A 14,606-nucleotide genomic window follows, 5' to 3' on the forward strand; every position below is an offset into this window, starting at 1 on the left:
AAAATAATGTGCTCGATAATAATAAGAAAAATGAATATGTTGTAAAGTAATTATAGAGATAATAAAAAAAATGTGTAAGTAACATGTTTAAATCTTATACTTTTAAAAAATATTTAAATGAACTATTTGAAGATTTGTATTAACTAATTTATGTCCATATGAATTTCATATATATCTATATACATATATAAAAAGATTTGTTAAAATAAAATATTTTAATGTTGTATACAAAAATATTCAATGTGAGTTCTCATAAAATATATTGACATATACTTAAAAGTATATTAATAATAAAGAAAAACCATTTTAATTTGCGTGATAAAATGTCTTGATATCATTTTAGAACAATTATGTATATATCACAAAAAAATGAAGTTTTATGGTTAAAAGATTTATTTGGTCCCATATATATTATATTTAGCATTCAAAAATACAATTTAAACGATGAAAAATAACACATTATTTTTTGCACTCTAAAGAAGTTTGTACATGAATTTGCTAGTTTTAATTAAACCTTATAAAATATCGATTATCCCACCCTCACTGTTACTTATTTCATTGTTAATACTAAAAGAGACATAGTAAAAGTATTTCACTTTCAAGTCATAATTTTATATTGACTTTATAGAGGGATAAAGCTCTAATCTTTACTTTCTAATATGAAATGTCAAGGAAAAAAAATCTTATATTTTTTATTTTTTTGTGTGAGAGAGTTGTATAATTCTTTTCTCTTTAAATATTTTAGTAAATGACTTAAATAAACTATTTGAATATCCATATTAACTCAATTATTTCAATATCACCCCTCTCTATATATATAACACAAAAACAAAAAAATTTGAATTTTAACCATATTATGGCCTTTTTTCAAATATATTCTTGAGTTAATTTTGTTTAAAATCCACAAGGTTTAAGTTGTGTACTATAAAAAATCCATATGCCTAAAGAAATTTTCAAGGGATTAAATCCATTCATACAATGAAATTTAAACAATCATATATATATATATATATATATATATATATATATATATATGTATGTATATATATAGATATATAGATATATATATAAAGAGAGAGAGAGGTGTAAATTTTTTCTCAGTTTTGCACTCTAAAAACAGGTTTGCACCTCAAGAGATACTAAATCCCGTTAAGAGGGATCTATACTAGTTAGGTCGTAAGGCGTTCCTCTGGGAAGAACTCCCCTCTCAAATTACGTGTACATTCGTGGGCCCTTGATTTAGGTGTTAGATGATAAAAATAGTTTGAGCCATTCAATTGATTTGACTAGTATTAAGTTTAAGTTAGTTACGAATTATAATGGAAAAAATCATTGAAGATAAGACTTGCGATGCAGTAGTAGAGCCTCTCAGGAGATGGCTCGAAGCATAGACGCATGTTTCGACCTCGAATTCAAGAAGATTTTGAAGGGTCTCTTCTACTATGTGTGGCACGCTGACAAACACCACTTCTATCGCGTCTGGCATGCCGACAAACACCACTTCTACTGCATTTGGCACGCCGACAAGCACCAAGTGGCCCGACTCATCGACAAGATCGCTTCTCTTATTTGAACCCTTGACCTCGTCCTTGCTCGAAACTACTTCCAGGTGTTTCTTTTAACCATGGTACGTGAATGGAGTGGAATTGATCATCTATGCTTAGACAAATTCAATCTCATTCGTGTAAAGATTGTGCTAGGCACAACTCAAGTTTTAGAGTAAGTTGTATTTTATTGATCAGTAAATATTTCGCTATTTGAGTTCGACACTAGACTGAATCTTATGTTTTCACGCTTGAAATTGGTTTTCCAGGTATTTGCATGAATTTTTCTCTCCATCTATTTTGCATAAAAAATTCAAGTCCTCAAATATTTTGCTTGATGATGATTTCAACCCTTTCCCATCCGACTGTGGAATTGTTGCCCTCAATCCAAATTCTGAGCGTCAGGTGTGATTCATGATGTCTAAAATGAAAATTTCCCTTCTCAACCTTTTCATGATGGTCAGCCTTACCAAAGAGGACATTAAAAGCTAGAGGACTAAAATTATAATGATGTTTTGTTTTCAGGTTCAGGTGTTGGGTTCATTTGGGTACAGTGCTCCTGAATATGTCATGTCAAGAATCTATACAATGAAGAGTGATGTGTATAGTTTTGGAGTGGTAATGCTTGAGATTTTGATAGGTCGGAAGCCCTTGGATAGGTAACTCTCTTATTTTGAGACAAACTTGTGGGTTGTACCAAAATAAATACCCTTCTAATCTAGTTTATCCTTCTGCAGTTCAAGAACAAGGTCATAAGAATCATTAGTAAGACGGGCCACCCCTCATCTTCATGATATTAATGCATTGGAAAATATGGTTGATCCAACATTGAAGGGAAGTTATCCTACTAAATCTCTCTCGCGCTTTGCTGATATTATTTCCCTCTGCATTCAGGTATAATCTAAAATATCAATCTAAAATATCTAAATTCAAACATAAATTATAAATTACATCCAAAGGTCAGGGATACTATTTTGTATTTGTAAGTTACAAGAGAAAATGAAATATGGAAATCATGTTCCTAAATTTTATAAACTGTAGGGTCTGGAGGGGCATGGTACATGGGGTTGGAAACTTGGCACCTTCACGAGTGTGTATAATTGTAATAAGAAAGAAAGAATCCCATTATCAACAACCCACTATGATTTGATTATGACCACCCTAAACTCTTCATGTATATATATGTGCATGTCAACATAGTTATACTTCACCCAGGGCTTCTGAAAGTCACACAGAAGCTATACACTCTGCAATTGATGCCACAATTTCCTTTGTAGGACAACTCTATGTTCTAATTCCATTTTATGTTTTTAATTTGTAGTCTGTAAGGCGGAGTTGAAAAACAACCCTTCGTCATTTGCTTTTTTGCACATAAGAAATCCACTTGCATTCCATAACACCTATAACTGTGGGTGATCTCTATGTATGTGCCAAAGTATGGCAGAAAACCAGTGTGTTGACTCTAGATAATGCAATTGGGTATATTGAAGGTGAACACGGGTAAAGACCCATTTAAAGTGGGTCTGGAGTTACATAAATGAGCAATTTGTTAAATATTGAAACTCAGATATGTATGTTTAGTTATGTTTGATATGTCTGTACTAGAGTTGATGTTTTCTTTTCGAAACATGTAAGCATTTTTGTTTAATTGGTGGGGAGCTACGAACTCGAGCTTTGATGTTAAGTGATTGTAAATTCTTTTGTTTGATTGATTGGAAAAAATAAAGAATCTGAGGGCCTCATTAGTGTTGTAAAGTTATATTTTGGTACATTAGTGGGGAAACACATCCTCTATGAGATTTGAGCATGAGTCTCCACAATGATACCCACAATTTCTACTAATGTTGGTGTTATTGTGTGTGTAGGAATTTTTAATTAGTTTGGTCTCATGATAGTGAAAGACTATCAAGAGAGTTGGTAACAATAAAAAAATAAAATAAAAGACAAGCTATGGTTGGGTCAAAGTTACTGTTAAAACTATTCACACCAACTATGGGAATGATATGGAAATCATGTTCTCAAAATTTATAAACTGTAGGGTCTGGAGGAGCATGGTGCACCTTAACCAACATGCATAATTGTAATAAGAAAGCAAGCATCCCATTATCAACAACCCACTATGATTTGATTATGACCACCCTATACTCTTCATGTATATATATGTGCATGTCCACACAGTTATACTTCACCCTGTGCTTCTGAATGTTAGAGAGAAGCTATGCACTCTGCAACTGCTCCCACAATTTCCTTTGTAGGTCAACTCTCTATTCTAATTCCATTTTATGCTTTTAATTTGTACTCTCTAAGGTGCAATTGAAAAAAAAAAAAACCTTCATCATTTGTTTTGTTGCACACAAGAAATCCACCTGCACTCAATAACACTTGTAGTTGTGGGTGATCTCTATGTATGCGCCAGAGTATGGCGGAAAACTAGTGTGTTGACTCTAGATAATGCAATTGGGTATATTGAAGGTGAACACTAGTAAAGACCCATTTAAAGTGGGTCTGGAGTTACATAAATGAGCAATGTGTCAAATATTGAAACTCAGATATGCATATTTAGTTATGTTTGATATTTCTGTACCAGATTTCATGTGTATTTTTGGAACATGTAAATCTCTTTTTTTAATTGGTGGGGAGCTATGGACTGTAGTTTTGATGTTAAGTGATTGTAAATTCTTTTGTTTCATTGATTGGAAAAAAGTAGAGAATCCGAGGGCCTGATCAATGCCGTAAATTTATAGCTTGGTACCTTAGTGGGGAAACACATCCTCCATGAGATTTGAACACGAGTCTCCACAATGATACTCACAATTTGTACTAATGTTGGTGTTATTGTGTGTGTAGGCATTTTTAATTAGTTTGGTCTCATGACAGCAAAAGACTATCAAGAGAGTTGGTAACAATATATATATATATATATATATATATATATATATATATATATATATATATATATATATATATATATATATAAGCTATGGTTATTGGGTCAAAGGTACCGCTAAGATTATTCACACCAACTCTGGGAATGATATGGAAATTATGTTCTCAAAATTTATAAACTGGAGGGGCATGGTATGTGGTGTTGGCAACATGGCACCTTAATGAGCGTGCATAATTGTAATAAGGAAGAAAAAATCCCATTATCAACAACCCACTATGATTTGATTATGACCACCCTAAACTCTTCATGTATATATGTGCATGTCCACATAGTTATAGTTCACTTAGGGCTTCTAAAAGCTAGGAAAAAGCTATACACTCTGCAACTGCTACCACAATTTCCTTTGTAGGCCAACTCTTTGTTCTAATTCCATTTTATTTTTTTAATCTGTACTCTGTAAGGTGTTGTTGAAAAAAAAACCACCGTCATTTGTTTTTTTGGACAAAATAAATCCACCTGCGCTCCATAGCACCTGTAACTGTGGGTGATCTCTATGTATACACCAGAGTATGGAAAAAAACCAATGTGTTGACTCTAGACAATGCAATTGGGTATATTGAAGGTGAACACTGGTAAAGACCCATTTAAAGTGGGTCTGGAGTTACATAAATGAGAAATGTGTCAAATATTGAAACTGAGATATGCATATTTAGTTATGTTTGATATGTCTGTACAGGGTTGATGTGAATTTTTTTTTGTTTAATTGGTGGGGAGCTATGAACCCCAGCATCGATGTTAAGTGACTAAATTCTTTTGTTTTATTGATTGGCAAAAACTACAGAATCCTAGGGTCTCATCAATGTTGTAAATTTATATTTTGGTACCTCAGTGGGGAACACGTACTCCGTGAGATTTGAACATGAGTCTCAACAATGATACGCACAATCTATACTAATGTTGAACATGTATGGCTGTATGAGGATAAATAGGTCTTTTGGGATCAACTTTTTTCTTTACAGTTTTCACAAATGGCAATGTGATTTTAGGTGGAAATGAAAACTTCACACTTCGTAGAAGGGAGGTGTGGGGTTCTACAACTCGATTGGATCGTCTCGATAACTTTCTTTCTTTTAAAATTGAGTCCCTTGGGTTGGTTGATGTGGAACCCATCTCCATGGGAGAATTCAATTGTTGTGGACAATCTATGTTTTAGGTCTTCCTTTTTTGCCTCATCATCTCGCCTTCAAAAAAGAGTGGACGCTGAGATAAACCGGGTAAAGTCCTCTATCAAGACTACCATGTATAGTAGACCTGCATTTTTTTATATGAGTTTGGCAAGACACAATCCTTGATGGGGGAGCTTTGGACCCAACTGGACCTTAGGTCCAGGGGTTCCCAGTAGAGAAACAACAACACTATTGACTACCAAGAGAGCCTCATTGACAAAATTGAACAGTTCGAATAATGGCATTCTTTGTGGCAAGTTTTGATTGAAGAAGATTTCAAGGAATTGGGGAAGCATATTGTGATCGAGTATCTATAAAAAGAAACCTAACCTTGATCATGGTCCAGTTCGATGTGTTGAATTGAAGGAGTCTGGTTTAATGAATGACTATAACCTTATAGCGTAGTAGTGTTATTTGTTGACTCTGTGGTTATCTAACTAGCGATATTCACAAGGAAAAATGGTTGTGGAGCCACCAGAGAAAAACCACTTTTGTCTTGTCCTATAATCATATCATAATGAGTATGATTCAAAAATTCATAATGTGATAGGGTTCAAGAGCAATTAGTGTCACCATTATTTGTTGCTACGAATTTGATGCTCTCCAACTAAAGCAACTCAAGTCTTTCTCTTCGCCATAATCCGTGTTTGTTCCCTATTTTTGCTCTCCACACAAGCACTTTGGATTCTAAGAACATTGTCAAAAAAATATTTCTAAACCAAAATTATATACAGTTTAGTCCTTGCATTTTAAGCACCACCACATAATTGCACATATTGTAGTTGTTGGTATAAAAGTACTCAGCGAATAAGAAAACATATTATAAATGTTGTAATAAAATACTCGTTGAATAAGCAGATATTGATCATTGCTTCCTTACCAAACTTTAATTGTGTGCCTCTAATCTCCACTTTCCAAAAGTCATTAGTTGGACAAAAGGAACTTACTACACAATTGTATATAAGCTTTTAAATTCACTATTGTGCAAGCATTGCACTTATAGTCAAACCCAAACTTTGTTTCTTTATCACTTTGACTTTTCCCCAAAAGAATTACTCGAACAAGGCAATCCCATGTGCAAACAACATTAAATAGTGGAAATGTGTATGAAAGTGGATACAAAGACATAAAAGGATAGCATTAATAAAAATATAAGATAAAGAAGATGATATCATAGCATTAATAAAAATATAAGATAAATGAAAAGATACCTCTTCAGCCACTTTCCCAACATCAACAGAGAATTCTTGTTGAATATAGTTTTCTCTCTATTGTTTCCTATCCTACAACATTACCTCGTTTCCTTTGCAACATCTCGTGCAATTGCTAATGTTAATTCAAATGGATATGAGAATATTTTATTTGTAATTTACGAAATCTTCTTAATAATACATTATAATATAATAACTAAAAAAAACATTAAAAGTGACAATGACACTATAAAAAATTTATAATGTTTTTAATTAAAACTAATCAAAATTATACACTAATTTTTGTTTTCATTACCCTCCACATTATTTAAAAGAAATGTATCATCATGATCATAATAGTAGAAAACATTTCGCTTGATAAAATCCAAGTCATTTATAAAATTTTCCGACACTTTTGCAAACAAAATCTAAAATACATATACCATTATGCTTATATATATTTAAGCTAAGCAACCTTACCTGGCTTCTCTCCTCTCTTCGGTCTAATAAGAATATCGATCATTGGCACGAAAATGCGGTTTATCCCCCACTTCAACCCCACAGAGGTGGTATCTGCTTCTTGGTATTCAGCATGTGGCCCAGCTAGCTGTCTTTCATATTTCATCTCAGCCTAAATATATATTTATATGTTTTTATCTGTAAAATTTGGAAGAGGTTTTTGTAAATCTAAGTTATAGTTATCAAATTTCAAAATTTTGGGTGTTTTGAAGATTTTTGATAGTGTTAGATCCATTTCCACCATAAAAAAACATGATTCAAACACTATTACTGTTAAATTTTCTAATCACAATTGAAAAAACTCCAAAAAAATTTATTTACTCACACTGGCCAGAGGAATTATCACTCTAGTTGATCAGTCTATATCAAATAACAATTATTCTTTACATTCCCATTCATCTTCCTTCTTGGAGGATGTTCGAACTGTCACAACCTCCATCATTGGATCTACTAAACTCCACCGGTGAACGAGGGGGGCGGGATTGCACATCTCCATGTTCAATACCAGTCTCCTCTGAAATTGAAAGAGCAGCAGTACGCTCATTCTCATGTATGAGAGCCTCCTTTATATTTGCCACTACTTCACTCATGCTGGGTCTGGATGATGGTTTTTCCTCGACGCATCTGAGCGCTAGTTTGACAATACTCGTGATTGATCTCATGTCGTAGCTTCCTTCCAATTTCTTGTCTATGATTGCCGCTATTTCGGGAGGATTTTCATCTACGACATACGTCGTTACCTATACATTCCATATATATAAATGCAGAAGAACAAAGATATATTGTTAGTCATACACTTCCAAATCATAATTCATGTTGTGAAGTGGGGAATGCTGCATATTTGGAGCGAAATGTAACAGATTTCTTACCCACTGGATAAGGTTACGTTCCTCTTCAGATAGTTGTACATTTATGGGTGGTTTGCCGCATATGATTTCTAACAAAACCACTCCAAAACTGTATACATCACTTTTTTCAGTCAACATATGAGTGCGGAAATACCTGTCAATACATTTCCCAACAAAAAATTAACGTTTTCGTCTACCTTCATAGTTAACAGATTTCATTAGATTTCAACAATATTGCGAAGAGAGTGCAAATTATATGTATAGTTTACTCTGGATCCAGGTATCCTGGAGTTCCTTTCACCGTAGTGGTAACATGGGTAGCGTCCCCATCAATTGCCATCATCTTTGACAGACCAAAATCTGCTAATTTTCCATTCAAATTGCTGTCTAGAAGGATATTAGAGGTCTTTACATCCCTGTGAAGTATCTTTGGAGTGCAACCCACGTGCAGGTATTCCAGACCTTCAAACATAAATTGCAGGTGGATCAGAGGAGACATATGTTTAAGCACCTTTTGTACTCTGTAAGATAAGATAACAGTTACATCTATACGAAAATCCACTGCACAGAAAATACACTGAATTAATAACGTTACCCTGGGCGGCATCAAATGTTATTTGGAGCCTTGTTCTCCAATTTAGTTTGGAAAGTTCTGAACCAGGTCCTGGAAAATAAATTGATAATTAATAGTAATATTATGCTTCAACTCAATTAGACAATATATGTGAGAAATATATTTACCATAAAGGCTGTCCCTTAGGGACCCTCCAGACATGTAATCGTAGATAAGCATAGGCTCTCTAGAATCATTACAGTAGCCACAGTAGCCAAGTAAAGACACCAAATTTTTGTGATGGACTCTAGAAAGAAGATCGATCTGTTAATCAAGAAATCAAGCTACATCATTTAATTACTATACATTATTATTTTTCATTGTCGCATATAAGTGGGGAAAAAATACTATCAATATAAATAAACACATACATAAATTGAAGCATATTACATATTTTGAGAATCTCAGACTTGCCTCATTCATAAACTCGCGAACACCTTGTTTGGAAAACGATGAGAGCACTTTTACGGCTATCTCCTTTCCTTCCGGTAATCGACCAAAGAACACCGACCCAAAACCCCCTTCCCCAATTTTCCGATTAAAGTTTTCTGTGGCTGCTACTATATCTTCTAAAATAAAGGCACGGGCTATTATTGAATTTGGCAACATCATCATTGCGGATTCTGCAATCCAGGTAAATTACTAAGCATTAAAAAATGTGGTAGGCAGTTTCATATGGTAAACTTCCGCTATGTCTTATTAAAATTTTCTAAATTTCAAGTTATTTCCTGACCTTCACTAAGACGCTTTTTTGTTCCAAGCTTTTTCCAGTATACAGCAATACCGGCCATCGACGCTAAAGCCATTAATACAGCACCGCTTAGTGTTATTCCGAGGACAACTTTGTGGTTGCCTGAGTTTTTTTTGACACATTCCTCTTTATGCATACATAGGTAGTGGTTCCCAGAGTAGCTGGAGAACACCAAATGAAGAATTTTTTTAGTGACGTTACGAGTTTTTTTTTTTTCCATGTAAGAAAGGTAAGAGTTTACTTCAGTAAGATTATGCAAACTTTCACTCGTTTCCTAATTCCTTGCCTAATTCTGAACTTCAAACTATCAGAATGGGAATTTGTTCCGAATACAGCGAGTAAAGTATAAGTTATTAGATTACTTAAGTTCCAATGAAGGCTTTTCCAGAAGCTGAAGAGGAATCACACCGCTAAAATTATTGTTCTCTATAAACCTGTCACAAATGAAAAAAATTAAAAAAAGTTATATGATCCCAGCAGTATTTTCCTTTTCAATTTGACTTAAAGAAAAAAAAAAAAAGGTAGACGTACAACTCTTTAAGATTTTTGAGATGAGAGAGCCACTCCGGAACACCACCGCTGAAATTGTTGTCTTGCAGATGTCTGCGCAGCAAGCGAATGAATGGCTGCATTTTCCTTTGAAAATGCATTCTACATGGCTAATGAATAAAGGCCCAAGAAACTGAACATTTATGTTTAGAAAGGAGTACTTACAATCTTTCCAACTTCGTTAAATTGGAGAAATTTGGCAAAGGTCCTGTCAGATGATTATTATTAAGTGACCTGGTAATTTCAACACAAATAGATCATTGCCAGTTACGTTGTAATATTAAAAGCAAGCACCATCAAATTCTATTTGCCATTTATCTGATGGGATAGATTTATGAAACGCCTTTGCTTTTAAGAATGCCGGACCAGATTACAGATTTCAGTAATATTTTGGAAATTTCAGTTACAGGAGCCAGGTATAAGTCAATATCTGACTTTCCGTCAAATTTCCAAATACTCTCAGAATCTACACTTCAATTAAAAATGACCGCAATGACTAATTTTACCACAACTTGAAGACGCACAGTCCTTTTGTGGCCTTCATCGAAATAGCTAATAACCATGTGTATTTGTTGTCTATTGGAAATTTTCACCATGAAAATAAAATTCTACTTACAAGTTAACTACTGCATTCAGCCTTCCAAAATCCTCGGGTACCAATCCTGTAAGATTCCTTCCTGATAAATTTCTGTCATCAAGAAATCTATGCTACGGTGTTATCATTTCAGTTTTACAATTTCGGCGAAGTAGTTAACTCTAAACAAATTGAACAAGTAAACTTACATTTCCGAAATTCTTTTGAACGAAGAGTTATTATCGCTATCACAGACAATTCCTTCCCACTCCATCAAATAGCAAGGATCAGAAATCCAATCTTTTATGTCAAACCTTCTCTTGACTGCCTCAAGAGCTTCAACTGAGTTTAAGAACTACTTCGTTAGAAATTGACTTATAATTTCTGTAATTACAGTATAGGAATTATAGCTAGGACACTTACCATCTTGTTGATATGTTGCCTGTGCTGTATCCAATATCAGGAAAAGCTCATAGGCGTTGAGTATAGGGCCATGGGTAGAATTTTTGGCCCTGTACAGGTCAAATTGGCAGTAATTTGTTATATCCGATACAATTGCTAGCTCCATGGCAGAGTAATAAGGAACAATTGTAATGATATCAGACCGTCTTTTCCCATTTATCTCCACATAAAAAGATCTCGATTCAGACATATTTAACATCTGGATCTCAGCAAAATAAAGCACCAGTAATGATTTCCAAGACCCGTAAACTTGACTTATAACTGTTCCAAGGCTTTCCTGGTTCGTAACCCTTGCCGTTTGCATGACACTAATTGGAGGAAGGTTTTTGGTATTGTTTGCTGAAATGGGTTTTAGCGAACTTGCATAAGAGTCTAGCGAAAACCAGTACGCTCCCCAGATGCGGTCGAAGTTGTCATGGGGATACCTGCTTAAGCCATCATACAAATCTATCCAGTCAGTCGCTATCAAAAAATAACATAGCTGGGCAGAGGTAGCGTATAAAAATTAACCATCACACATCAGAAATTTTTGGGGCATATCCGGTATCAATGTGAAAGATCTCCTTAAATCCCAACCCTTTTCAGCTTTTACAGGAAAACCACAAAAGGAATACACAAAAACAGAATTCAGTAACACATCTCAAAACCATTTTAGTCAATATTTCGTAACCCCTATTGGAATGATTAAAATTTCTAGCTGATAATTTCCGTAGATAAAACATATATAAAGTTAGATTGTGTTCACCTAACCGTAGGATTTCCACCAACATCATTCCTTGACATTACATACAGCGTAGATCCTGTTTTAGCTTGTCCATACATGCCATCTCGGAGGGTCCTCAACTCGATAGCATTGATAAAGGGAATAAAACCTTCGGAGGTTCTGGTCAAGCAAACATACAACACTCTACCAGAACTAACGAAAATATATTCATAATTAAGTGGACGATGACCGACAGCTATTTCTGCCCTATATAACAGACCCAATGTCTCCACAGAAAAGGTGAAGATGGTTTCATATCCGTCGTTATTTGCAGTGACAAACCATGCTCTGAACAGGTAAGACACGTTGGAGGCTATCGGCAACTGATAGCAAGCCTTTTTCAGAGGCTTTGGAAAGAACCGTTGATTTTGCAGGTAAAATGATAAGCTTGCGTCTCCGGTGCTCGCTGTCTGGCCGACGTCTATATAATTATCATCAGTGACCCATTTTATATTGTTTTCATCAGTGTGATTTGCTTTGCCTCCGCAGAGGATACTGATAAAACCTGCGACGCCATAATTTAAATCAATGGTTAAAACAATATCTTTTAAAACAAAAAAATATGAACTGAGCTGTGCGTGCTGAAAACGTAAAATGTGAGACGGCGAATCTAAAAAGTTCGACAGAAACCTGGTTGAGCGGTAACATTAACAGGTATTGCACCCACGAGCATGCTGATGACCATCCAAACTGAACATTCGCTATATTTGGGTTTTCCCATTGTTGCACAAATATTTAAGTAGCACACTGAACGATTTCTGCCAAATCTTGAGGAAGCTTGAAAGTAAATCGAATAATAATCTGAACCCAAGGGCTTGAAGGCGCTTGTCCACGATCAAAAGGAGATGAAGCCCAAAAATAATTAAAATCAATCAAAATGGGACTTTTTATAAGAAAGTTCCACATGAAAAAGGTTCATTCGGCTGTTTTCCCGGGAAAGTCGCGGACCGAATTATTTGCTTAGTCCGGTCATATAACTTTTTCAATGTGTTTATGGTAAAGGATGCATGATGTTATCAATAATCTGGTTTGGTTTGGTTTTTTTAAGGGAGAGCTGTTTTCCCGGAAAAGTCGCGGACCGAATTATTTGCTTAGTCCGGTCAAATAACTTTTTCGCGTGATGATATCAATAATCTGGTTTGGTTTGGTTTTTTTTTCAGGGAGAATGCTTTATAACTATTTGGCTTAAAATCTAGAGGTATTTGACATGGTAGGAATGAAAATATGTTTTTATTTATTACTAATAAATTATTTTAGGTGATATGAATTTTTTTAATAATAATCGAAAAAATTATCACAATTAATTTAATAACTAAATTATAACAAATTTTTCCATAATATAAAAGATCAATAATCTCATTAAATTTTAAAAATCCCAAACATAAACTTAGTGCTTATGCCATAAGTTCGTTGATGCGTACATCCAATTCCCGTTCTTAATCTAGTTATAAATAAATAATCCAATTGCCATAATTTAGTTATAAATAAATTAGATAATAACCAGATACATTAATTTTGTTTTCTTTATTGGGAAGGCTAATACTATATTACAATATTAAAACAATAATACTATATTACAATATTAAAACAATTTTACTATTTTCAAATGTAATGAAGGTTAGCTAATTAGGTATATAAGTTAAATGGTTCATTAATATTAATAATTCCATCATCATTGAATCTTGAATTTATATTTTATCATGTTACAAATTTTTTTATTTTTTATTTTTTAATCTAATTTTTTACCAACATTTTATAATTTTATTTATGTATATGTAAAACTATAGATATTAAATATATCTATATTATTGTTGAAATAAAATAATAACAGAAAAGTTGATTGAAGTATGTGTTATTATTAAAATAATTGAAAAAACAATAAAAAAAAGTTGATTAAATATGAAGGATATCTTTAGAATTTAATCTTATCAATTATGTGTTAGGTTTGAATATAAATAATAGTTTTTGATTAAAAAATATAAAAAAATTTGAAAGCTTTATTCTAAAATAGACGTGTTTGTCATAGACAAATACTACATCTCACATTGCCAATATAAAAAAAAATCATAAAAATATATTAAATTATTATTATTGTTATAATAAACATAATTATTATATGAATCAAACTATATGCATTTAAAATAACATGTAACATGAAATATATATATATATATATATATATATATATATATATATATATATATATATATACAAATAATATATAATAATAATTTAATACCATAAACAAAAAAGAATTGAATTTAACTTATGTTGAAAAGTAAAATGGACGGTTATTTTTTAAATAAATCTGATTCTCAACTTTTTATTGTTGACTACTAGTAAAAATATTCTATGGACATTTAGTGGAGGTTGAAAATAAAATGAAAATTTGGAAGTCTTATTTTAGTAGGCAATTCTAGATGCGAATTTCTTTAAATAACAATAATGATTTAAACAACATTTATATAGTATCTAGTAAATGTTATCTTTATTTCCATAAGCTTATTTATAATTAGTTTAGATCCAATGGAGAGCAAATCTCTCAAGGTGTAAACCTCTTTTTTGAGTGCAAAACATGAAGAAATGTTTGCACATCAAGAAATTTGATCCCTCTCCATTGAGATGGATCTAGGTTGATTTAATTATTATTAATTATTAATTTTATTTTATTTTTATGTAA

The 14,606-nt window shown here is 33.1% G+C and overlaps 1 protein-coding gene and 1 pseudogene across 2 annotated transcripts; one reads left to right on the top strand and one right to left on the bottom strand.

Moving 5' to 3' along the window:
* Window positions 1-1,624: 1,624 nt before the first annotated feature.
* Window positions 1,625-2,444, top strand: LOC149188552 (protein STRUBBELIG-RECEPTOR FAMILY 8-like; annotated as a pseudogene).
* A 5,229-nt stretch (window positions 2,445-7,673) lies between these two features.
* LOC149188553 (putative LRR receptor-like serine/threonine-protein kinase At1g67720) lies at window positions 7,674-12,847 on the bottom strand. 2 transcript variants are annotated; one of them, XM_089411676.1, is made up of 14 exons: window positions 12,557-12,847; window positions 11,125-12,431; window positions 10,911-11,043; window positions 10,744-10,830; window positions 10,293-10,361; window positions 10,110-10,181; window positions 9,941-10,012; window positions 9,561-9,739; window positions 9,242-9,450; window positions 8,956-9,091; window positions 8,810-8,878; window positions 8,484-8,676; window positions 8,236-8,368; window positions 7,674-8,106 (listed from the first exon to the last, which is right to left on the bottom strand). In XM_089411676.1, exons 2-14 carry the CDS (start codon window positions 11,465-11,467, stop codon window positions 7,762-7,764), a joined length of 2,040 nt encoding a protein of 679 aa, XP_089267802.1. In that variant the 5' UTR covers window positions 11,468-12,431; window positions 12,557-12,847; the 3' UTR covers window positions 7,674-7,761. The 2 variants fall into 2 exon arrangements, with proteins under 2 accessions (XP_089267802.1, XP_089267803.1); XM_089411677.1 differs by having other exon boundaries at window positions 10,744-10,815; window positions 12,557-12,846.
* Between the last annotated feature and the right edge of the window lie 1,759 nt (window positions 12,848-14,606).

This window comes from Pinus tabuliformis, chromosome 3_1, assembly GCF_031772625.1.
Source record: "Pinus tabuliformis cultivar Carrire ecotype Pingquan chromosome 3_1, CPIR1, whole genome shotgun sequence".
Classification (NCBI taxonomy): domain Eukaryota; kingdom Viridiplantae; phylum Streptophyta; class Pinopsida; order Pinales; family Pinaceae; genus Pinus; species Pinus tabuliformis.

Coding starts and splice junctions, on each gene's coding strand:
- LOC149188553 (XM_089411676.1), bottom strand. CDS start 11,467: ATGCAAACGGCAAGGGTTACGAACCAGGAAAGCCTTGGAACAGTTATA. Junction 9,451..9,560: donor AAAAAAGCGTCTTAGTGAAG/GTCAGGAAATAA, acceptor CCTGGATTGCAG/AATCCGCAATGATGATGTTG. Junction 9,092..9,241: donor TTCGCGAGTTTATGAATGAG/GCAAGTCTGAGA, acceptor CTTGATTAACAG/ATCGATCTTCTTTCTAGAGT.